This window comes from Pantherophis guttatus, chromosome 12 (assembly GCF_059756535.1).
Source record: "Pantherophis guttatus breed Tessera chromosome 12, ASM5975653v1, whole genome shotgun sequence".
NCBI lineage: Eukaryota > Metazoa > Chordata > Lepidosauria > Squamata > Colubridae > Pantherophis > Pantherophis guttatus.
Genome location: NC_142074.1, coordinates 23,146,412 through 23,172,977, shown reverse-complemented (window position 1 = coordinate 23,172,977; position 26,566 = coordinate 23,146,412). Strand labels below are relative to the sequence as shown.

Sequence of the window (26,566 nt, the reverse complement as noted above, 5' to 3'; positions counted from 1 at the left end):
GACACTTGAAGCTGTTATTCATCACAATGCGGTAGCATAAGTTGGTTGGCAATTACTTTGACCCCCCACTGTTTTTACAGAATAGAGCGCTCTGTACCGTTTCCCGGCAATTGTCTCTTCCTTCTTAGTTGATAACTCAAAGGTTCTTGGTGAGCTGGTAGGCAGCCCTTACCTGTTGGGAAATAGGTGATCATTTCACCTATTTCAGGCTGATTGGCTGGTTGAAGCTGGGGCCAAAATGGCATGTTCAATGAGTGACGTCTCCATGTTTAAACATCAAGTCCAGGGGTGAAACATTACTGGTTCGGACCGGTTCGCCCGAATCGGTAGTAATAAAATCTACCAGTTCGGGTGAACCAGTAGTAAAAAAATGCTACAAATTTGGACGAATCGGTATTTCCGATGACCAGCTGTGCCGCACAGTTTAGCTTCGCTAGAATCTAACGAATCTAAATTGTGCGGCACAGCTGTTCCCCCTCCCCTTCACTGTTCTACTTACCTTAGAAAAGGTTTCTTAAGCCTTCTTTTTCAGCGCTATGCGGTAGTGCCTGCAGTGTGCAGATGCGTGAAGGACTGCCTGGGGACTTCTAGGAGTTGAAGTCCCCAAATCTTAAAGTTGCCAAGGTTGGGCAACCTCAATTTAAGATATTATGGACTGAGAAAAGTCAGATCTTCTCCTTTCTTGCTTTGCCCCATCTCTGTTCGTGGCTCACCTTTCTTAACCTTGGTTTCTTTTGATGTTTTAGACCAGCAAAGGTGATGCTCTTGCCAATCGTGTGCAGAACACTTTGGGGAACTACGATGAGATGAAGGACCTGCTCACCAACCATTCCAACCAGAGCCACCTTGTCGGCATCCCAAAGAATCCTGTGCCGCAAACCCCAGTAGACAAAAATGAGCCGAGCTTTTTCCCCGAGCAAAGGAACCGGATGGTCGCGCCCCACCAGATGGGTGGGAACACCTCAACGGCTATGCCTCCCCCATCTTCCCTGTCGTCCAATCCAAGTTTGCTGAATGGCCACCAGAGCAGCAGGAAATCCAGGACGGAGTGGTCCCGTAGCAACCACAGCTCTAGCGGTGGCCAGTCGAACCAAGCCAGTAGCCAGCCCAATCGGACCAAACATAGCTCTTCTCATGAGCCAACCCAAGGCCGATATGAGGACCTTTATCCCTGCCAAAATGAGCCACAGAAAACTGGAGGAGGGGAGGAACTCAACACCCCACCTTCATCTTCACATTCAAGGAGGCACAATCACTCCAAATCCACTGCGGCCGAGCACTCCTACAAAGAAACTACCCACTCGAAGTCTCCGGTGGATCTTGATTTTCTGAGTCACGGATCTCCTCTTCCTTCTACATCTTTGCTATCCGCCGCTAACAATCTTTCCAACCAGAACTTTCCTCCTGGACTCCACTGTAAAAGCAGTATGATCCAGCAGAAGCCCACCGCTTACGTTAGGCCCATGGATGGCCAGGATCAAGTCCCGAATGACTCCCCAGAATTAAAACCACCCATAGAAACTGAGGGGGTCTATGGAAACCAATCCTTTGGAAGTCTACTGGAAGGGAAAACCACCGGATCCAGTTCTAAGAATAAACTACCAAAGCTTACCATTCCTCAAATGAATGAAGTAAGTGTTAGCTTTTCTTTCTTTTTTTCCTTCTTTTTTTTCTGCTCTCTCTCTCTCTCTCCCTCCCTCCCTCCCTCCTCTCTCTCTCCCTCCCTCCCTCCCTCCCTCCTCTCTCTTTCCCTCCTCTCTCTCCTCCCTTTCTCCCTCCTTCTCTCTCTCCTCTCTCCCTTTCTCTCTCCCTCCTCTCTCTCTCCCTGTCTCCCTCCCTCTCTCTCCTCTCTCTCTTTCTCTTTTTCCTGGTACTCTTGTCTTTCGGATATATCATCTTTTGCATTTTTTCTTTTGCATTGGCTTTATAGGACAAAGCCAAGTGGAAAACACATCTCCTGTTTTTATTGATTTATTGCCAATGTATTGGTGGGTTTGTCCAGTCTCTGGTTTGTTTTGTCTTATCAGCTGCCTTTATCCCAAAGGTGTTTTTTTTTTCAAAAGGCAACTGGACTTTGTTTTGAGAATACAAGGACCTTGGAGGCCTTCTAGTCCAGCCCTCTGCTCAAGCAGGAGACCCTATTCCATTTCAGAAAAATGGCTGTCCAGTCATAGATAATAATTAATAATTAATTAATAATAATTAATAATAATAATAGCATTTGGTATATACTCAATGCTATTGTTACCATGGTAGGTATATACTCAATGATTGAGTATATACAATATATGATAATGTAGTAATACTTACTCAGTGTATGAATAGAATAGAATAGAATAGAATAGAATAGAATAGAATAGAATACAATACAATACAATACAATACAATACAATACAATACAATACAATACAATACAATACAAAGAATAGAATAGAATAGAATAGAATAGAATAGAATAGAATAGAATACAATACAATACAATACAATACAATACAATACAATACAATACAATACAATACAATACAATACAATACAATACAATACAAAGAATAGAATGGAATGGAATGGAATGGAATGGAATGGAATGGAATGGAATGGAATACAATACAATACAATACAATACAATACAATACAATACAATACAATACAATACAATACAAAGAATAGAATGGAATGGAATGGAATGGAATGGAATGGAATGGAATGGAATGGAATACAATACAATACAATACAATACAATACAATACAATACAATACAATACAATACAATACAAAGAATAGAATAGAATAGAATAGAATAGAATAGAATAGAATAGAATAGAATAGAATAGAATAGAATAGAATAGAATAGAATTCTTTATTGGCCAAGTGGGATTGGACACACAAGGAACTTGTCTTGGTGCATACGCTCTCGGTGTATATAAAAAATACATTCGTCAAGAATCATAAGGTACAACACTTAATGATAGTCATAGGGAAACAGTCAATATAAATCTTGATTTGACCTCGCTGCGATACTTACTTGATGCACTACCCACTGCTGCGCTGTGAAGACGTCTCATTTCTCACCCAAGAAGCTTCTTCAATTCTCCTTTAGAACTCAAGAAGCTCCTTGGATGAGAAGCAAAACGTCTTCAAGGGAAAACAAAGTCCAGTTGCCTTTTGAAGAAAGCCTCTTTGGGGCAACCATGGCCAAGAGCCTCCCTAGACAATCCGCTGTCCTTCTTGCACAGAAACGAGTCCCTTAAGTCCTCTGTTGGCACTCATGGCAGTTTTCTTAAAAAGAATAACACAAGCGTCTTTGTCGGGTCGGGTGGTATATAAAACACCTACACACCCACAGCTATCCTCGCATGTTGTGGCCTTGATCCAGATGGAGTCACTGTGGCCTTTCCATGGAATAAAATCGCGTGCCCTTTTGGCACGACGTTGGATCATTGGAAGTTGAGTCAACTTAGCAATGACTGAGGTGCTCAACAGGACTCTTCGTGGTGATTTCTTTGCTCTTCAAACTGATTTCCTTTTCCCTAACTCTCGTGATTCATAGCCGGCATGACTTTTCAGGACCTCGTTCTGAGTGTTTGCAAGAAAGAAAAGTGGGGAGAACAGATGTGGCCCAAAGCAAAAGGATAGACTTAAAATCATTTGTAATATAGGCTGTGGCAGAATCCAAGACGTTGGTTTTGGCTTTAGATCCACGGGGAAACAAAATGTTCTCACAGAACCAAAGAATACCCTGTTTACCACCGAAAGGTAAGAACTACGTGTGATAGTGGACAGCTGGAGAATTAATGGTGAACCAGGGTGTTACGAAGGCGCGTTTCTTTCCATTTGCAAATATCGCGGGTGTTTGACCTTAAGTCAATGTGTTGCCTCTCTGAAAAAAATAAAATAAAGACAAGGGATTACAGATGCTTAAGGAGCTTGAGATATTATGTGTCAGTCTGCCCAGGCTTTCAAAAATTGACCTACGCGAATGTCCAAAAACACCTTGCTATCTGCTTCCCGTTTTGCAACCTATCAGCTAAAAGGAAGATTGTGGTGGTGGAGGTCGTTGTTTAGTTTTGCACAGTCTTTTCTCTCTCTGTGTGTGTCTGTGTGTCTGTGTGTGTGTGTGTTGGGCTGTACACTATATCTTAGTCTTCTTGTGTAATCCTAAGAAGCTTTGTTGGCAATCAGTGCGTTTGGCTTTCTAATTAAAGAGAGCATTTCTTTTTTGTTGTTTCTGTTGTTGTTGTTGTGAAGGCAAAAATGGGATTTATGAGATGAATGGTATTAGAAATAATGAATGAATAGACAACTTGGGGGGGGGGGAGAAATATATGAAGCCATGTGAAATATAGCAACGTTTTGCAGATCTGTGGAGGAGAAACCGAGAACCGACCTGGTGTATATTTACTCACGAACAACTCTCACTGGAGGATCTTTAGGGGACAGTTAATGCATGATTCCATTCTGATTTGGGGAATGCTTTTTTGGCATCTGGGCAGAAACTTCTCATCCTTTCAAATGCACTCATTCAAAGGGGTTGGCTTTGATTTGGTGATTCCAATCGCTATTTTGATGCGGGAATTTAATTCCCCCATTCGATGGGATTGCCCTCCAATCCTGCCTTGGTTAGCAAATATTTGAACAATTCCAAGGGTTGCTGAAGGATCCCTGATGGTTAAGCTCAGAGGTCAACATTCACAATTCTTCTTCCATCCTAGGACCAAACAAATAAAAACTTGCCAAGGTGTAGATAGATTTTTTCCCTTGGAAATTGGATTGCTGTGGGGCAAATCCTAGTTTTTCCTCACATCTGCCCAGATTTTCTCTTCTCTTCTCTCCTCTTCTCTCCTCTTCTCTTCTCTTCTCTTCTCTTCTCTTCTCTTCTCTTCTCTTCTCTTCTCTTCTCTTCTCTTCTCTTCCTTTCCCTTCCCTTCCCTTCCCTTCCCTTCTCCTCTCCTCTCCTCTCCTCTCCTCTCCTCTCCTCTCCTGTTCCCTTCCGTTCCCTCTCTCCCTCCTTCTCTTCTTCCCTTCCCTTCCCTCTCTCCCTCTCTCTCTTCTTCCCTTTCCTTCCCTCTCTCCCTCTCTCTCTTCTTCCTTTCCCTTCCCTCTCTCCCTCTCTCTCTTCTTCCCTTTCGTTCCTTTCCTTTCTCTTCCCTCTCTCCCTCCCTCTCTTCTTTCCTTCCCTTTCCTCACTCCTTCTCTCTCTTTTTCCCTTCCTTCCCTTTTTTCCCTTCCCTTCCCTTCCCTTCCCTCCCCTCCCCTTCCCTTCCCTTCCATTCCCTTCCATTCCATTCCATCATTTTTACAAATAACTCATGGCAGCAAACATATCCTCCTCCTATTGTCCCCACAAGGCTAAGGTGTGGCTAGAACTCACCATCTCCTAGTGATTGGCGCAAAGCCACCCAGCTAGCTTTCATGCCTAACCTTAACGCTAACCCTAACCGAAGGCAGGATTAGAACTCACAATCTGGTTTAACCACTAAACCAAACTGCCTCTCAATACCAGGTCCAAAGTGAATCCGGAGAGGTGGGGGAGGAGGTATTTAGCTTTTGAGAGATCATTGGCGGATCAAAAGTGGAACAAAACAATAGAACTGATCCAGAATTCCTCAAATCTTGGTTTCAGTGCCAACAATACATATTTTATTTTAAATATAAGCAAAGGTATATTCCACAGGTGTCTCCTAGCTGACGTCAGCTCTCCTATCACCTCTGGAAATAATTGTTTTGAGTCTGTAATTTGTCTGATTGATTTAAAGGAGAAGGCGAAGGGGTGGGGGAAATCCGTCACCATTATTTGTTCACATTCCAAAGAACAACGAAGACAGATGTGTTTTGCAGGAAAGTTTGGAAAACGTTCTGGGAACAGCCTCGGAAAATTTGGTGGGGGCGGGGAAGAGGCCTATTTCTATCAAGTCGAAGCTGAGGGTTACTTGCAGATGGCGGTTTTATTAGAAAAATGTATTTGTTAATGAACGTAGCTTCGTACGCGATTGCCATACAGATGTTTCTGTTTATTTTTACCTTGGGTTAAAAATCTGCTGCAGAATTCTGTGGCAATTTGTCACTGCTATTGTTTGGCAAGGAAATAATTGCATGCAAAGGAAATAGTGAGATTGCAAAAGCAGAAGGAACTGTTTGCTCCACTTGTCTATTACAAAAAATAATAATAAAATCCCAGCCCCATTAAAAAAAAAATTGAACATGAAAATTGAAGTCGGAAAAGAGCGTTGAAGGGTGCATTCCATGCATGGATATAACCGAGGTTAATGACAGTATCATGGGCTGGATCCCAGACCCCTTGAACAGAGGAAGAAAATAGATCCATGCGGTAAATAAATTTGAAAAATACAGATTAACAGAGTTAGATGATGATAGACAGAGGATAGACAGACAGACAGACAGACAGGCAGACAGACAGACAGACAGACAGATGATAAATATATGATGAGAGATAGATCATGGTTTTGATCATGGTTTCTGTTTTGTACATTGTTCACCAACATATTTCTGTAGCCTGAATATTGGAAGGTTATGAGATGAGATTATGATATGTGGATAAGAATGTTTGTTATTAGCTTTCTAAATGAAAGTGATGGGGATGACATGTGTCGTTTAAGATAAGGATGGATGGGTGGGTGGGTGGATGGATGGATGGATTGATAATTAGATAGATGATGGATGGATGGATGGCTAGCTAATAGTTAGCTGGCTAGCTAGATGATAGATAGATAGATAGATAGATAGATAGATAGATAGATAGATAGATAGATAGATAGATAGATAATAGATAGATAGATAGATAGATAGATAGATAGATAGATAGATAGATAGATGTATTGATAAATAGCACACATAGGCATAAATTGAAAAAGAAATAGCAATCACCTTCCAAATTAAAACAATTCAAGTGCATTGCTTGTATACATCATTTACTTTTGATTTCTAATTTACGATTGATTTCAGCAGGGCCTGACTGGGACAGCCAAAGGGCCAGATGTGGCCCCGGGGGACCCCCCCCTCCTAAAATGCCCAGGTCTTGTCTACACAATGTTTGCAACTGTGCAACGATGGAAGATCTACTTCGCTTGTTGCCGCCCACTTAAAGCATGAAGGACGCCAGCTTCTCTTGGCGTTCCTTCTAAGAAAAATATTTTGACGGGCTCAGTATACAGGGAAACGATAAGCTTTTGTTACATGCTTTACAAATCACTCTGTTATCACAGAATGCTTTGATTAGTCCTATCTCTGCGAGATAGATCTATCCGGGCACGAGCCAGCACTCTTTCGGGATTAAAGAGTATAGAAAATTGACAGGTAGATAACCATATTGATCAGCTCAAGCTGGGCAGTAAATGCCAGCAGCTTTATATCAGATATATCAAATTTTACCGGTGCGGTCAGTTTAATAAGGGCATTTTTGGGAAGTACTTTATTGTTTTTGTTTCATTTTTTTAATGGAAGGAAAGAGGGGGGGGGGAGAAAGCACAGAATAAACCCAGATTAATTAATGCCTCGTTTTATGTCAGTATGCCAAAATGTGAGGTTTTCTCTTCGTGGGTAGATCTTTCATTCCCTATTTTTTTTTAAAAAAAAATAAAGGTCTTTTAGTTTTGCTTTTTAAAAAAAAAAAAAACACATACACAACTTCAGAGGGTGAAAAATAATGGACTGGGAAAAAGCATTTTGGCTGAAATTCTTTTGCCGGGTTCATATTTCAAATAAAATTAAATAAAATCACCGAAGCCAAAACTCAAACCGGAGCCTCAATGTTCAAGCTGTATTCTGAATGTATGGCCATGTGGTTTATATTTGTAAATATTGTGAGAAGTGGTGCTTTTGCAGTTCGTCTTAATGAAGAACATAGGCTAAGACTAGTAGAGAGAGAGAGAGATGCCAAAAGTTTGGTTTAAGAATCCCGCACATTTTCCCCGTTCTCACTAATTACCTAGCAAAATTCTGGAAGAGACCTCTAACCAGCATTTTAAAAAAAACAACAACAACAACCTGGGGAAGATTAGAAGTCAAGATGGCCTTGTTAAGAACTTGGATATGTCTTGATTTCGGTTTGAATATTGTCCTGACGTCTTGAGACTGGATTCAATTATCCGGTAGGGAAGAGTTTCTCAATCTTGGTGACTTTAAGACATATAGACTTCAACTTCCAGAATCCCCCAGTCACCATTGCTGGCTGGGGGATTCTGGACGTAGAAATCCACAAGTCTTAAAGTTGTGGAGATTAAATGGATTGAAGTGGCATCTACAGTAGATGAGAGGGAGTGTTTATAATTCAAGGTTGACTCAGCCTTCCATCCTTTCGAGGTAGGTAAAATGAGGACCCGGATTGTGGGGGCAATAAGATGACTTTGTATATATAAAAAAAGAACACCACTTGGGGGGGGGGGCAAAAAGCCCTACTAAGCAGGTATATACAAAAGTATGAAGGCTATTGCTTAACGCATTGTAAGCCGCCCTGAGTCTCCGGAGAAGGGCGGCATATAAATCGAACCAATAAATAAATAATGGTACATCCCGATGATCCAGTCCTTGCCCCCCCACTCCTGCCAAAAAAAACCCACCAGCCCTAAGAAGAACAAATGAACAAGGCCTTAGCAAAGGCTAGAAACCTTTTCACTTTCATACATAATTAACGGGGCTTCTGTAAATCATTCTTTTTATCTGTCAAACATTGTAGCACATAACCCGGCATTGATTGTCACGGGAGTCATAAATAAACTATGGATATGTCCACCGATGTTTGGTGTTTGAAACATCTATTGCGGTTGGGGGCTTAGCAAATCCATTTTAGTCGTGTAAGGACTTTCCTAGCACTCTGGTCTGAAATATGGGAAAGAGACAAAACTCTGTATATTTCACGTTCTGATGAGTGAAATAGGGGAGTTGAGGGGTTCGTTCTCTCTGGTTTGCCGGTTCGTTTGTATTTTTATTTTATTTTTTTTCCAAAAAATAACTGTGGGGTTCTTGGCGCTCTCTGAGTTTGCTTGTTTTCTTCCAGATGTTTCATTACCCAACTAGGTAACACCATCAGTGCTGGGAGGGAGGGAGGGAGAGAGGAGAGGAGGAGTGGAGGAGGAAGAAGACGACTGTGGGGGTCCTTGATGCTCTGAGTTTGGTTGTTTTCTTGCAGACATTTCATTACCCAATTAGGTAACACCATCAGTGCAAGTGTGAGGTTGCACAACGGAGTTATCAACGTACTACCTCCTTTTCTACGGGGAACTGAAGTTATAGTACATAATCATCTGTGGTTAAGGACTTGACTAATCAGAGTAAATAACCGTTTGGTGGAACTGCCCTTATTTAATATATATTTGCTCAGGATTGGAGAATTTAAAAAAACAAAACAAAATCCTTCCAGAATTGAGTTTCCCATGAAATTTACATTGCAAAAAAAAAAAAAAAAATCAGGTGTGTGTAGGAAAACCTTTTCCCTTTGACGTTGCCTGATAAATGCCTGATAAATCGGGCATCAGAAATGTCAACGGGAGCTATCAATACTCAGCTGGTTTTAAACAGAGCGACTCCAAACCGGGTTCCAGCACAGATACCTCCTGATAATGACATTTCCATAGGTGCTTAAGTTCAAATTAACGGTTCTAAAAACCCAAATTAGAGTCAAACGTGATGCAACCAATTTACTCAGCACAACAATCACAGGCGATGAAAAGTGCTCTGCTAGATTGCTGCTTAAATCGTATCACCGTGGCTGCCTCGGTGGGGGACCGGTGTAGAATAATAATAGCTGCTGGCTAAATGTAATTTAATTATTGGGGAAAGAGGGTGGGGGTAGATCTTGCATTGTTTAAAAAGAAACATTTGTTTTCCTTTCCTCCACCAGGTGTTACGAAGCTTTTTCAGGTAGAAATAATAACCTGCAGACCCAGGGACATCTTGGAAAGGATGCCATGGGTTGGGTTGAATTAATGATCTGAATGCCTATGTATTATTTGGTGCCTCTTTCTTATAGAGCTCAGAATGATATATAATACCATGTTTTCCCCAAAATAAGACCTCCCTGGATAATAAACCCTCCCCCCAAAATAAGCCTTCCCTGAAAATAAGCCCCCCTCCAAAAAAATTTAAACACATGTGCAACCGGTCCCCGCCATTTCCTCTGGTTAGGGTTAGGGAGACAGAGCTGAAAATCAGGTAAGATGGCAACAGGATCCCCGTCTTGCTCCACACGCCCCAAAATAATAAGACCTCCCTGAAAATAAGGCCAAGCGCTTATTTTGGGGTTCAAAAATATAAGACAGGGTCGTATTTTCTGGGAAACACGGTAGAAGAGACACATTGCATTCTGTCTCTGGAGATTCTCAATCTTGGGTTTTTTCTTTCTTTCTTGAAAACGTTTTGCTTCTCATCCAAGAAGCTTCTCCAGCTCTCCTTCAGTTCTTCATGAGAAGCAAAACATTTTCATGGGGGAAAAAAACCGAAGGAAACTCAATGGCCTTTTGGAAAGCCATCTTTGGGATCATCCCGTGGTATTCTTCCATTTACTCTGTCCCATTATGGATCATTAGAAGGTGATCACTTCAGGGTCTCCCATGGGCTTTGGAGATGATCTCACAGGAAGTAGCATCCTTGGATTTTGGTGGGCCATGTTTTCTGGATCTGAATTTCTACTGTTGAACTCTAATTTCTGAGCTCTAAGGCAGAGCTTGGTGGTGGAGTCAAGAGAGGAATCAGCCTAGAGTAGTTACGTTCCCACAAATACATCAATTCCTTTGAATCTAATCTAACACCAATTTAATGCTGAACACTGTCTAGATTCTTGTGTATAGGTATGAGGAGTAGAGTAGAGTAGAGTAGAGTAGAGTAGAGTAGAGTAGAGTAGAGTAGAGGAGAAGAGAAGAGAAGAGAAGAGAAGAGAAGAGAAGAGAAGAGAAGAGAAGAGAAGTTGGAAGGGACCTTGGAGGTCTTCTAGTCCAACCCCCTGCTCAGGCAGGAAACCCTATACCACTTCAGACAAATGGCTATCCAATCTCTTCTTAAAAATTTCCAGTGTTGGAGCATTTACAACTTCTGGAGGCAAGTTGTTTCACTGATTAATTGTTCTCACTGTCAGGAAATTTCTCCTTAGTTCTTGGTTGCTTCTCTTCTTGATTAGTTTCTTGCCCTGCCCTCAGGTGCTTAATAATAATAATAATTAAATAATAATAATAATGTGGCAGGATTGCAAGGAGGGCTCGGCTTACATTCTTTCCAGAGGTGGGTTTCAGCAGGTGCTGACCAGTTCTGGAGAACCGGTAGCGGAAACTTTGAGTAGTTCGGAGAACCGGTAATAAAACGTCTGACTGACCCCGCCCCCATCTATTCTCTGCCTCCCAATTCCCAGCTGATCGGGAGGAAATGGGGATTTTGCAGTAACCTTCCCCTGGATTGGGGATGGAATGGAGATTTTACAGTATCCTTCCCCTGACATGCACACCAAGCCACGCCCATCAAGCCACACCTACAGAACCGGTAGTAAAAAAATTTTTAAACCCAACACTGATATACATGTATACATGGAAGTGGGGGGAACCACAAGAAATGTACAACATCCTAAGAGAGAAGGGTGAACACAGGAACCTTGTGCCCAGATGGGGGTTGGGGAGTCGGGGGGTCTTTGCATATAAAGGACAGGTATCGTGAAATCTGGGACTCTCCCAACCTCCTGATGATCCTGATGATTCAGAGATTCAGTTTCTCCTCTGCCCAAAAGTCCACAGAACCTTGTTCTGAACTTGCAAGTGTCTTAGACGCAGGGGTGAAATCATCCAGCAGGTTCTGACAGGTTCTGAAGAACTGGTAGCAGAAATTTTGAACAGTTCAGAGAACCGGCAAATATCACCTCTGGCTGACCTCAGGGTGGGGTGGGAATGGAGATTTTGCAATATCTTTTCCCCAGGAGTGGGGTGGGAATGGAGATTTTACAGTATCCTTCCCCTGCCACGCCCACCAAGCCACACGCACAGAACCGGCCGTAAAAGTTTTTGAAACCCATCCCTGATTCTGTCTTTAGCAAAATCAGGAAGCTCCAGGTTGATCTGGGTTCATATGTTTGGGTGTCCGTCTATCGATAAAATTTATTTTCCGAAGAAATGTACAGGTGAGGTAGAAGAATACTGGTGTCAACCTTCGGCAAAGGAGCAACACGGGAGGAAAAGAAAAAATAGGTCAGAGTGACTGGCTCGCTCTTTACCCTGCTACGGTTGATTGGGTATTCTCATCACCCTTTGTTTAAAATCATTTTGGAATTAATTGGTGTTCATTAGCATGAGCCTTTGTAGAGAGTTGCAGAAACAGTCATTAATGTAGCTAATAAACATAAAGAAGAACTGGAAAAGGATCCTATTACCGGGTCCCTGCAGGCTGTTAACTAACATTTTGAATAAGAATACATAAACATAAATTAAACATTTTTACCAAGTGCTAAGAGAGTGAAGAGTAAGCTTCCTATCAAAATAATAATAATAATTGGAAATATAGGACATATTCTTGTTATTTTTTACCCAGATAGGTTTGGTATGCAAAGATCCAATCTCTGTTTACATATAATCAGGAATAAAATCCTTGATAAACGGATGCCTCAATTTATGAAATACTAACATGATACATTGGCTTCGGGACAGGTTGGAGTTGATAGGACTGGTTCGAGGGAGGTGTTGATGGAGGTAGAGAACAAAGGTAGATGTGAAATGGAATTCATCACTGCATTGTAGGCAGACAATTGAATTAGGAATTGGGAGAATAGAATAGAATAGAATAGAATAGAATAGAATAGAATAGAATAGAATAGAATAGAATAGAATAGAATAGAATAATACAATATGGACTGGACTGGACTGGAGTAGACTAGACTAGACTAGACTAGACTAGAATAGAATAGACTAGAATAGAATAGAGTAGAATAGAATAGAGTAGAATAGAATATAGAAATAGAAGTAGAATGGAAATAGAAGTAGAGTAGAGTAGAGTAGAGTAGAGTAGAGTAGAGTAAAGTAGAATAGAATAGAATAGAATAGAATAGAATAGAATAGAATAGAATAGAATAGAATAGAATAGAATAGAATAGAATTCTTTATTGGCAGAACCAATAGACGAATTCTTGATGCGACCTTCTGGGAAAGGACTTCATATATTCCTTCCCATCTTTGGCAACTTGTCTGTTTGTGAAAACGGTTGTAAATTCGAGTCAGGTCCAGTGGCACCTGCTTAACGACCGCAAGGGCTGACGACCAAAATTCCAGTTGGGATCGTAAATCGAGGACTATCCATGACTTCTGCAATGCATATAGACCATCATTGTCCTTTGACGCTGCATTTCTAGCGGAAATTCAGAACGTAAATCTCCACCGACCCTAAGACATTTACAAACTGAACAATTGCAGATGACTGTCACAAATAAAATCCCAAATATGGTATGATCTTTTTTTTTTTTTTAATTTGTATCCTCCACAGTTATGGACCTTTTGATTTACTGAAGTGACTGTCAAAAAGCTTGCCTTCCCATTAGCATATTTTTTAAAGGGTCAGGGACCCCAAAGAACTCCATGTTTATTTTATGTCCTCCAGCTGTATAATCTGTAACCCTTTCTGGTCATTCTGATGTCCTCGAAGTTAAACTTGCACAGGAAGGTTCTTAATCAACCTAAATGGCCAAATTATTCTGCGGCTGAGCTTGAATTTCCCTTGTCATCGTTTGTCATGGATGCCTGTTACCGATCATCTGCAAATAAGGTCAGGCTGATCAAAATGCATTATGCAGATGAACGTGGATACACAGCAGACTCGCAATGCACATTGAACGACAATCACTCCTGGCACTAACTTGCAATCTCTCAATCCTCCAGATCTGTTAGGCATGTAGAGATTCCGGAGAACTGGTGCACACGGGAGGTTGAAAATGATAACGTCACACGATTGGCCTCCAGCAATAGACTTCACCGTCCCAATAAAGGAGAATTATTTGTAGCTCAAGGTTGAAACAAGGGGCTCCTTGGTGCTCTCTCTGAGCTTGGTGGTTTCTTTGCAGATGTTTCATGACCCAACTAGGTGATATGATCAGTGCTAGAAGGGAGTGAGGTTTCTGGAGAGGAGGAGAGGAGGAGGAGGAAGAGGAGGTGGAAGAGGAGGAGGAGAAGGAGGAGGAGGACTGCTTGGTTGCTTCCTCCGGATGTTTCATGACCCAACTAGGTGACATGATCAGTGCTAGAAGGGAGTGAGGTTTCTGGAGAGGAGGAGAGGAGGAGGAGGAAGAGGAGGTGGAAGAGGAGGAGGAGAAGGAGGAGGAGGACTGCTTGGTTGCTTCCTCCGGATGTTTCATGACCCAACTAGGTGACATGATCAGTGCTAGAAGGGAGTGAGGTTTCTGGAGAGGAGGAGAGGAGGAGGAGGAGGACTGCTTGGTTGTTTCCTCCAGATGTTTCATGACCCAACTAGGTGACATGATCAGTGCTAGAAGGGAGTGAGGTTTCTGGAGAGGAGGAGAGGAGGAGGAGGAAGAGGAGGTGGAAGAGGAGGAGGAGAAGGAGGAGGAGGACTGCTTGGTTGCTTCCTCCGGATGTTTCATGACCCAACTAGGTGACATGATCAGTGCTAGAAGGGAGTGAGGTTTCTGGAGAGGAGGAGAGGAGGAGGAGGAGGACTGCTTGGTTGTTTCCTCCAGATGTTTCATGACCCAACTAGGTGACATGATCAGTGCTAGAAGGGAGTGAGGTTTCTGGAGAGGAGAAGAGGGGGAGGAGGTGGAAGAGGAGGTGGAAGAGGAGGAGGAGAAGGAAGAGGAGGAGGACTGCTTGGTTGTTTCCTTGCAGATGTTTCATGACCCAATTAGGTGACATGATCAGTGCTAAAAGGGAGTGAGGTTTCTGGAGAGAAGAAGAGGAGGAGGAGGAGGAGGAAGAGGAGGTGAAAGAGGAGGAGGAGGAGGAAGAGGAGGAGGAGGACTACTTGATTGTTTCCTCCAGATGTTTCATTAACCAAACTAGGTAACATGATCAGTCCTAGAAGGGAATGGGATCTGCAGAGAGGAGGAGGAGAAGGAGAGAAGGAGTAAGTCTGTAGGATCCCTGGTGCTCTTGATTTTTTTTCTTGCAGATGTATCATTACCCAAATTAGGTAACACCATCAGTGCTAGAAGAAAGTACGGAGGAGGAGGAGGAGGAGGAGGAGGAGGAGGAGGAGGAGGAGGAGGAGGGCTGCTTGGTTGTTTCTTCAAGATGTTTCATTACCCAAACTCAATAATATCATCAGTGCTAGTCATTGCTAGTCAACAAACATTCTTGAGGGTACACAAGAACAGAATCGAATTAAAAGATGGAGGAAGGAGCCAATTGAGGAAGGGATCACGTTACAGGACGGACATGGCTGAAGGATCTGTCCTCCCTTATACTACTTAGAGGACTCTGAATAGTTTGGAAGTTGGAGTGCCTAAATATGAAACCAGTATGTTCCAGGGGAGGCCTCTTAGTAGATAACAACACATTGTGTGAATGTGGAGAGATCCAGTACCCAGCCGATCCACTGATACATCGGCTACTGCTACCAGAAACACGTACCGATCGTGATTTATTTTTAGCCAGCTTGATTCACTTAACAACCGCATCGCTTAGCGAAGGAAGTTCTGCCATCCATTGTGGTTGGACTCCCTACATTATCCCAAAAATGCTCCAGTCTTTTAACTCTTATTTACGGACAGGCGCAAATAAACTATTTCAGGCACTCCTGAAGAATGGCAAGTGACCTCACGGTTGGGTATTTTATCCCTTTAATTTATTTTTGATGCCGCGTGTGCAGTTCCCCGAATATCTTTTGTGAGCTGTAATAAAATAGCTGCACTGCAATTTTGAATGTATGTCAAGCGGAGCATGACCTGATATGCAAATTTAATACCAAGGTGCCAAAATGGAATTCATAATGTTTCGCCTCGACTGAGCTGTTTTAAAGCAGTTTAGAAATCAATGAATATGTAATACGAAGGTGATAAGGCCTAAATAAAAACCCTATTTATCTACTAGGCAAAAGTATTTATACACAGAATATTTAGCCTGAGCAGAGTTTCCAATTATACGGTTTGCCTAAACAAATGCTAAATTGGCTGTCCCGAATAAATTGCTACTAAACCAGATTCTGTGCATTAGATACTCTCTGTTGCTGGAAATACTTATTAGTGTTTTGCCTTGTTTATATGTCTACGAGCCATAGAGTGAAACTCAAAATGACAAACCAGAATTCTCCCAAACTGACCCTGTAACTACAGATAATCCTTGCCCCACGGCCATAATGGAGCCCAACGTTTCTGCTGTTAAGTGAGACATTTGTTAACTGAGCCATTTTACGGCCTTTCCAACCGTTAAGTGAATTACTGCAATGGATAAGTTATTATTTATCCATTTACTTACTTATTATTTACTTATTGTTAGGAACACGGTTGTTAAGGGAATTTGGTTTGCCCGTTGACTTTGCTGCAGTGGTGAAATCTAAAATTTGTTACTACCGGTTCTGTGGGTGTGGCTTATTTTGTGGGCGTGGCTTGATGATCATGTGACAATTCTTTAGGATTTAGCAGAGGTATTGGTCTACCAGTCTTTTAACTGCTTGCAGAGCTGTACCGGTCTACTCATTTATTTTTGCAGACATTGGTCTACCCATTTATTTTTGCAAGCACTGGTCTACCCATTTATTTTTGCAGGCATTGGTCTACTCATTTATTTTTGCAGACATTGGTCTACCCATTTATTTTTGCAGGCACTGGTCTACCCATTTATTTTTGCAAGCACTGGTCTACCCATTTATTTTTGCAGGCACTGGTCTACTCATTTATTGTTGCAGGCACTGGTCTACCCATTTATTTTTGCAGGCACTGGTCTACCCATTTATTTTTGCACTCACTGGTCTACTCATTTATTGTTGCAGGCACTGGTCTACCCATTTATTTTTGCAAGCACTGGTCTACCCATTTATTTTTGCAGGCACTGGTCTACTCATTTATTTTTGCAGGCACTGGTCTACCCATTTATTTTTGCAGGCACTGGTCTACCCATTTATTTTTGCAAGCACTGGTCTACCCATTTATTTTTGCAGGCACTGGTCTACTCATTTATTGTTGCAGGCACCTGTCTACTCATTTGTTTTCTTTTAACACTGATCAGCTGTAGGGCGGCCCTTTGAAGTTACCCACGGCAAGAGTTTTTTTCCCTCTAGGTGGGACTCAGGAGGCAGCAATATATTGGGGGTGGGGCCAAATAAAAGGTAAGAATAATGCAGGGGGCGCGGGGGCAGAACCAGTTCGTCATATTGTCACCGCTACCGGCTCAGCGGAACCGGGCGGAACCGGGAGGAACCCACCACTGGTGTGGCTTGGTGGTGGTGGGGTAATATGACTGGGTGGGCGTGGCCAATTTTTTTTTTTTACTTTTAAAACCATTATTTCTACAACCTGTTTTTTACCCTCTGCACATGTGCAGAAAGGTTTGTGCAGGCGCAGAGGGTCTGTGCGTGCGTGCGCACTTCCAAACCAGTGGGGAGGTAAGTAGATTTCACCTCCGATCTGTTCCTTTCAAGCAGGTATTGAGATGGGCTGCAAAAAAAAACCCCCGCCATTCCTTAAGCAAACATGGAAGAAAAAATGGAGCTAGGGAATTTGAGCAGCTACCACTTGGAGGCCTGGTCTTCCAAGCCAGGTCCATCGTGATCGATGCCTGATCTCCTGGCTGCCCAGTGAAATAATTACTTCCCCCGTGGCCTTTGCCCTTGCTGCATAAGTTAAGACGGTGGGTTTTGTTTTTCAACAATCGCAGGCAATTGCAGACAAATTCCAGCTGAGCCAAAGGGCACCTCGGAGTCAATTCCTGGGCATTATGAACAATGGCTGTTGGACAACCAGCTGTTGACCCCACGCTCTTCAACCCACGGAGATTTCAAAGGTTGAGTGAAATGGGATCTCCGCAACGCCTTCCTTAAAGGCAGATCATCAGTGCTAACTGTGCTCTTTGTTTAGTTCTTCTTCGCCCTGGTACTCTGCCTTCCATGAAAGCCGTAGATGTGTTAACAATAAAAAGGCCGTGATAGTGGAATTTAAAGATGGAAGGAAGCCTATTGAGAACCAATATGTGTGTTTTGTTTTTTTGCAAGGACCCAACTCCATGCTTCACCTTGAAAATTCAGTGGGAGTTTTGGTCAACCACAGTGAAATACAGAATAGTAAGAGTTGGAAGGGACTTTAGCACCCACAACTTCTGAAGAAAAGCTGTCATTAATTGTTCTAATTGTCCCGGAATTTTCTCCTTACTTCTACGTTGGTTGTCTCCTTGATGAGTTTCCACCCATTGCTTCTTGTCCTGCCTTCAGATGCTTTGGAGAATAGCTTGACTCCCTCTTCTTTGGGGCAGTTCCTCAAATATTGGAACACTGCTACCATGTCACCCCGAGTCCTTCTTTTCACTAGACTAGACATACCCAGTTCCCGCAACTGTTCTTCATATGTTTTAGTCTCCAGTCCCCTCATCATCTTGGTTGCTCTTCTCTGCACTCTTTCTGGAGTCTCCAGGCTTCCAATCATCTTAGTTATACTTTCTCAGTCCACCCTATCTCTTAACTTTGCAACAACGAGAAGAAATGAAGATAGGTTTCCATTGAAGCCTTTGAGCTCTTGCATGATAGACAGGATGTAAATTTAAGAAATGTGTATTTTGTTAATGGTTCAGAAGGTTCTATTTCCTTTTGAGTTGACCTTGGTTTTGCAAAGCTAAACAGAATCAAACAGAATATGGTTATTACCTAGGTGGAATATTACCACTCCAGTCCAGTCCAGTCCAGTCCAGTCCCGTCTAGTCCACTCCATTCTGTTTCATTCCGTACCATATTTTCTCTTCTCTTCTCTTCTCTTCTCTTCTCTTCTCTTCTCTTCTCTTCTCTTCTCTTCTCTTCTCTTCTCTCCTCTCCTCTCCTCTCCTCTCCTCTCCTCTCCTCTCCTCTTCCCTTCTCCTCTCTCCTTCTCTTCTCTTCTCTTCTCTTCTCTTCTTTCCTCTCCTCTCCTCTCCTCTCCTCCTCTCCTCTCCTCTTCCCTTCTCCTCTCTCCTCTCCTCTCCTCTCCTCTCCTCTCCTCTCCTCTCCTCTCCTCTCCTCTCCTCTCTTCTCTTCTCTTCTCTTCTCTTCTCTTCTCTTCTCTTCTCTTCTCTTCTCTTCTCTTCTTTTTAATCATGGCCCAAATATCTACATTCTAGAAATGCAGGGATTCTGTATTCCAGCTTTGCCACTGGGCTTCGTCATTTATTTCACCTTTGTTTCCTCCGAGACGAAGCCGGCAAACATTATTTTTACTGCAAATGATCTGAAATGGGAGCTGTTTTGTGGCTACCGGGTGTGGGGGGGGAGGGAGGGAGAGAGAATGAGTTTTCTTAAACCAGCAAAAGACTTGAGCGGCAGGCCTGACCTTTCCAAAAATGCAAAACGACCTGTCACTTTTGAATATGATCGGTCTGGAGGTTTGAAAGGCATCTGAGATTTTGCATCAAAATAGAACTGCCGCCTTCAATGCTTAACTCAGTTAGATCCCGATTTGCTTTCGGTACATTTTCATGGACTTTTGGCTTTGGATATTCCAGCTGTCAGGAATAGACCGAAGTTTTAAGTTCATGCCCGAGTCCCCGTAGAGATTTGCTGGCTGTGGTTTTCTCTTGAAATATAGGTAGTCCTTGGCTTACGACCATACAATGGAGCCCCGAATTTCTGTGGCTAAGTGAGACACCGGTTAAGCGAAGTTTGGCCCTTCCTTGCCACCATTCTTAAGTGAATTGCTGCAGTTGTTACATTGGTCGTAGGGTTGTTAAGTGAACCTGCCTTTGCTTGTCGGAAGGTCGCAAAAGTGAGACATTGGTGAAGTGAGCTTTGCCGCATTTTTACAACCGTCTCTTCCTAGAAAAGGGCAGCCACGGTTTACCTCAGAAAGTCTGGAATTGTGGCAAAAGAATCGCAGCAGGTCACAATTTCTCATTTTCCTTCGAAGAGCGGCGAAGGAGGCCCTTGCCAAAGATACAATCTTTGCAAGGTAAAAGTAAAGGTTCTCCTCGCACGTATGTGCTAGGAGTCGTTCCCGACTCTAGGGGGCGGTGCTCATCTCCGTTTCAAAGCTGAAGAGCCAGCGCTGTCCGAAGACGTCTCCGTGGTCATGTGGCCGGGGTGACTAAACACCCAAAGTGCACAGAACGCTGTTACCTTCCCAACAAAGGTGGTCCCTATTTTTCTACTTGCATTTTTTTTTACATGCTTTCGAATCGCTAGGTTGGCAGAAGCTGGGACAAGTCACAGGAGCTCACCCCGTTATGCGGCATTGGGGATTCGAACCGCTGAACTGCCGACCTTTCGATCGACAAGCTCAGCGTCTTAGCCGCTGAGCCACCGCGTCTTTGCAAAGGCCCCTCCAAACTCCTCCAGAAGAGTCCTTAAGCCCCCTGACATTCTTTACCCATTAAAATTAAGAGAGGGAGGAATAAGGCCAGCCTTCCTCCTGCCTGCCCGCCAATGTTTATACACAGCATTGGATTCCCTTAAAAAGTGTCCCTCAAAGGCGGTTGGAACCCGGGGCGAATTTCTGCCAAGTAGAAAACAAAAGCACCGGGGATCCCTTTCTCTCCTTTCCCTTTTTTCCCCCCTCCTTTCTTCTTTCCGTTTTTTGAAGACCGCTAGCCAATCCAAGTAATGAAATGGAAATTGGGGTGGCGTTTTGCCCACCGTGGATGACCACGGTTTGCAACTGTTTAGCAAATGGAGTTGGCATTCCTCAAAAGCCATTCCTAGAGAAAGCGACAGCCAGATGGTGGGCTAGGAGGAATCAAGCTTTCTCCCGCTTGATCTGGTGGGATATTGGCTAGCGGGGATTGCCAGGAAGCTCCCTTGCTAAGGAATTCCGGGCAAAGGCAGTGAAGGGTTCAAAATGGTAACGGCAGGATGGTATCATTGAAATTGAAAGTCCAGGAGGCTAAAACCTATGAAGAATGGTTGCAGGATTTAGGTTTGGCTAGTCTAGAGAAAAGAAGGACTAGGGGGGACGTGATAGCAGAGTTCCAGGATTTGAGGGGCTGCCACAAAGAAGAGAGGATGGGTCAACTTATGTTCCAAAGCACCAGAAGGCAAGTCAAGAAACAATGGATGGAAACTAATCATGGAGAGAAGCAACCTGATATTAAGGAGACACTTCCTAACAGTGAGGACAATTAACCAGGGTCAGCAAAGGGTTGTCCAATCTCTTCTTAAAAACTTCCAGTGTTGGAGCATTCACAACTTCTGGAGGCAAGTTGTTCCACTGATTAATTGTTCTCACTGTCAGGAAATTTCTCCTGAGTTCTAGGTTGCTTCTCTCCTTGATTAGTTTCCATCCGTTGCTTCTTCTTTTGCCTTCAGGTGTTTTGGAGAATAGCTTGACTCCCTCTTCTTTAGGGCAGCCCCTGAGATATTGGAACCCTGCTATCATGTCTCCCCTACTTCTTCTTTTCATCAAACTAGACATACCCAGTTCCTGCAACCATTCTTCATATGTTTCATCCTCCAGTCCCCTCATCATCTTGGTTGCTCTTCTCTGCACTCTTTCTGGAGTCTCCACACATATTTTTTTTTTAATATTGTGGAAATCAAAACTGGGTGCAATATTCTAAATGTGGTCTCACCAAAGCGTTATAAAATGGTGTAGTTCAGTCTTCTTCTGGAGTCGATTTCTTACTCTGCTCCACCTTCTAAGGCAGACAAAAGTTGTGATGCTTGCAGTCAGAGAAGCTTACACCAAAATTGACTTATTTTGTGCCATTTGTGCCATGGTGGCATGGTGGTTAGAATGCAGTACTGCAGGCTACTTCTGCTGCCTGCAGTTCGGCAGTTCGATTCTCCCCGGCTCAAGGTTGACTCAGCCTTCCATCCTTCCGAGGTCGGTAAAATGAGGACCCAGATTGTTGGGGGCAAGAGGCTGACTCTGTAAACCACCTAGAGGGGACTGTTGTTATTTCCCTCCCTCCTTCCTTCCTTCCTTCCTTCCTTCCTTCCTTCCTTCCTTCCTTCCTTCCCTCCCTCCCTCCCTCCCTCCCAGTGGTTAGAATGCAGTATTGCAGACTAACTCTGCCCATTGCCAGGAGTTCAATCCTGACTGGCTCAAGGTTGACTCAGCCTTCCATCCTTCCGAGGTCGGTAAAATGAGGACCCAGATTGTTGGGGGCAACAGGCTGACTCTGTAAACCGCTTAAAATGGGCTGTAAAGCAGTGTGAAGTGGTGTATAAATGCTATTTATACACCATATACGCTATATCATGTTGGTTTCACCTGTTAGCAACTACCTCTTTAGATATATTTTCTCCATGTTAATTTGCCTTAACCTGCCCTTCAGGTCTTCTAACAGTGCGTTAACTGTGCATCCATGTGCCCCCAAAATACATGCACCTTTTAACCCAAATGTCTCCTAAATCCCCTTCTTCCCCCATCTGAAGGGGGGGCACATTTACAAATGGGGGAAACGAGAGAATCTGAAATGGTCAGATTTTTTTTTTTGAAAGAATTTTTTTATTTTTTAAAACAAAACATAAAACATAAATCCATCATCCCTACAATTGCAAACAGTGTGTCAGTCGGTTACAAATCTTTTGTGCTTTCTCACCATATTCCTTATTACTATTAATATGCCATATTACTATTAATTATCTAATTTCTCATATTACCAATCTAATAAGTATCTTTGTAGTATAATCCTCATTAATCATTTAACTATGGCTTTCCCCTCTTTTCATAAAAATTATTTTCAAATATTTATATGGTAACATTCGTAGTCGTATAACTTTGTATTATATTTTGTATATTTCTACCGTTCTTATGTTATAATGGCCTCATCCCTATTTCATTTTCATATTCTGAAACGGACAGATTTGCCCATCCCTACCGGGGAATTAAAAAGTCACCGGCGAAGTCCCTTCTCCATCATGTTTAACTGCTGATCCACTTTTTCCCCCCCTCCATAAGCCCCCCAGCAGGTGTGTTCGGATTACAAGGTGGCATTGTTACCTTCTACCTCTAGAAGTCTGGAGAGGAGTCCCAGCGAGACACGGCCAGACGCCGTGATTTATAGTCAGGTGGAAGGTGTCAGGTTTTATAGAGGATTAAGAGGGAGCTGGTTGCTTATTTCCCCTCACCTTAGCATCGTGTTCTCTAATTGGGCTGCTGGCGGTGGCGGTTGACTTCACACGATGCGCTCATTTTGATGAAGGAGGAATGGGTGTGTACTTAATAACGGTTAACGCCAAATAGCTTTCTTCCTCCGTTTTGTTTTGTTTTGTTTTCTTTCCATTTTCTGGAGGGAGAAAATATGAAAGGCTCCAGAAATGTTTAAAAGGGAAGACGGGCAACCAAGTGATGATTCTCAATAATCTTGGGTTTGTTTGTTTTTTTTTCTTTTGTTTTTATTTTTTCTTTTCCCAAGCACCTTTCGGCTCCCTTCCCAACCCATGCTTTGAGCCATTAGACTAATGTAGTTTTCCTGTGTTTTTTTCCTCTCCTCCTCACCTTACACACGGGAACCCTAATGTCTCAATTACTGGGGGAAAGGCAGCCAATGACACGTGGAGAAAATGAAACTAATTTTGCACCGTTCTGAATTGCATTGTGGGTTGTTGTTGTTTTGGAAGGGAAGGGGGTTATTTTTAAGAGATGCAAGGGGAAAAAAATGATAAGGATCATAGAACAGGTTCAACATGACAACATTGGCCAATTAGGGGAGAAAATACGTTTCTATCCCAAATTTTTCCTCCCCCCCCCTCTCTCTTTCTCTCTCTCGCTCTCTCTCTCTCGCTCTCTCTCTCTCTCTCTGTTGTTATATAGATATGGACTGAACCGGGGTGAAATGTAAAATTTGTTACTACCAGTTCTGTGGGCGTGGCTTGGTGGGGGGGTAATATGACTGAATGGGCGTGGCCAACTTTTTTTTTTCTTTTTACTTTTAAAACCATTTTTTGTATAACCTCTTCGGCTAAAGAGGTTGTAAAAAAAATGCTTTTAAAGCCTCTGACGATCCCAGCTGTCTTGCCTGATCGGCAGAGGCTTTTTTTCCTTTTAAAAACTTTTTTTCTATAAACTCTTCGGCCGAAGAAGAGGTTGTAGAAAAAATGCTTTTAAAAGCCTCTGATGATCCCAGCTGAGCCACGTGATCATCAGAGGCTTTTTTTTTTTACTTTTAAAAGCATTTTTTTGGCCAAAGAGGTTGTAGAAAAAATGCTTTTAAAAATAATAAAAAAAAGCCTCTGATGATTGTGCGGCTCAGCTGGGCAATGGGGATGGGGGGCAGGGATTTTTGCTACCGGTTCTCCGAATCACTCGCCTCCATCGCTACCGGATTGGGCAATCCGGTCCGAACCGGGAGCACTTCACCCCTGGACTGAACTCTGAAGTGACTTTCACAGGTCAATGTTTGCATACCTTCAGAAGTTGTGGGTCAGAGGTTGTATTCAATAGGTTGTGACCAGTTCTGGAGAACCGGTAGTGGAAAGTTTGAGTAGTTCCGAGAACCGGTAAATACCACCTCTGACTGGCCCCGCCCCCATCTATTCTCTGCCTCCCGAGTCCCAGCCGATCGGGAGGAAATGGGGATTTTGCAGTAACCTTCCCCTGGAGTGGGGAGGGAATGGAGATTTTATAGTAACCTTCCCCTGCCATACCCACCAAGCCACGCCCACCATGCCATGCCCACAGAACCGGTAGTAAAAAAATTTTTAATCCCACCACTGTTATGGGTGCTCCATCACTGGAGGTTTTTAAGAAGAGATTGGACAACCATTTCTCTGAAATGGTAGAAGGTCTCCTGTTTGAGTAGAGGGTTGGACTGGAAGACCTCCATGGTCCCTTACAATTCTGTTGTTCTGTTATTTCTGATTGTCTTTCCGGTTCTCTATTCTATCTGGGTTTTGGTTTTGTTTCTTTAGAAGACATGCAAATGCATTTATTGAAAGTCCACAAGTCTTAAAGTTACCAAGCTTAGACAATCCTGGTTTAAGGGGGAAAAAAAAGATAACAGAAGAACATTACAGCTTACAAAAATATCGATTGGGAATTCCTGGTCTCTAACGATGTCTCATACAGCGTGAAATCTGCGAGTTTCCTCCCTGATCTCAATTACGTCTGAGTAGGAAACCTCTTGGATCAGGTTGCAAGTTATTGGTGGGGCTAGCCCACCATAAAATGAGATGCAAATTAATCTTTCAACAGCTTTACAAAAGGCTGGAGAATGAGGGCATCCTCGTAGTAACAAAAAAAAAAAAAAAAAAAAAACCTCAGCAACTTTCACACTCAAAAGGAGTGGTGTGATGACTTAATGAATAGATGATCTTTTAACCAATCCAGTCATGCTTTAACTTTTTTTTAAAAAAAAAAACCAACAACCACTAGCAAGATCTTTAGTCTTTGCAACATAAAAATGCTCAATTTCTCACTTTTATCCTCCAAGGAAGAAGGCCTGGTGTTAGCACAATCACCAAGGCATTAGCACAATCCAGAAATTGTTATTGTGTGGAGCCCATTAAGGCTGCAAAAACAGCAGAATACTTTTACCCTTCCATTACGAACGCAGATCGAGAGTGCCTCGCGTGTTTTCTCTTTATGTTGTGGCCCGCCAGCGGCCTGCGCGACTTGTGGCTGATCCCGACGACGAGGAGGCTGGTGTGGTGTCATGCAGCTGGCACTCACGTCGGACAGCAAGGAAACTGAAGAGGATGTGGTGCCAGAGGCAGAGACTCAGCCAGGGCCTTCAGAACCTCGAGAGGCTCCTTCAAGTGAAGAGAGTGAAGTGGAGGAGCCTCTCCTCAATGCTCGAGCACGCAGGGCTGCCGAGAGGCAGGAGTGGCTACTCAGGAGGAGGAGGCTTGGGGATAACTGGCCACTCCCTTAGCCTATTTAAGTCGCACGCAGTTAGCAATTGTTGCTGGAAACAACCTTTAATTATTACGCAGAGTGAGTTTCTTATCACATCTTGGTTTCTGGGCTGGTTGCCAATCTTTGTCGGACTTTGTTTATTCTTTGTACTTTATAGCAGGCTGATAAGGACATTTGCACTGAAAGCCTGCATTGTGAAAAGGGTCTGTTTGTAATAAATGGTGTTTTTGCAGCTTGGTGTGTGTCGCACTCCTCGGGATCCGGAGCTGGGGCAGAACACTTTATCATCAGCCATCGCAAGTACAACCATACCAGATAGGCATCTGTTTGCTTCTTAATATGCCGCGTAATCCTGCCACAATTGTAAATAAACTGTCAGCTCACAACCTGGGAGAGGAAAAAATAAAATAAAATAAAGCAATACCCAATAATAAAAATAAAACACAGACTTACAGCCCAAAACGTACACCCGTATTTCCATTCCTGGTTCATGTCGCACCAAAATATTTATTTATTGGTTCAATTTATATGCTGCCCTTTTTCGGAGACTCAGGCGGCTTACAATGCGTTAAGCAATAGCCTTCATACTTTTGTATATACAGTATCTGCTTAGTAGGGCTTTCGCCCTCCCTCCCCCCAAGCAGTGTTCTTTTTTTATATATACAAAGT

At 43.0% G+C, this 26,566-nt stretch overlaps 1 protein-coding gene across 1 annotated transcript in view; it reads left to right on the top strand.

Annotated features, from left to right (window-relative positions):
* Positions 1-26,566, top strand: part of AFF2 (ALF transcription elongation factor 2) — a 287,858-nt gene that overhangs the window by 92,365 nt on the left and 168,927 nt on the right. Inside the window, exon 3 of the mRNA XM_034438607.3 lies at positions 747-1,631. Within this exon, the coding sequence (XP_034294498.2) occupies positions 747-1,631 (885 nt within the window). The remainder of the gene's footprint in view (positions 1-746; positions 1,632-26,566) is intronic.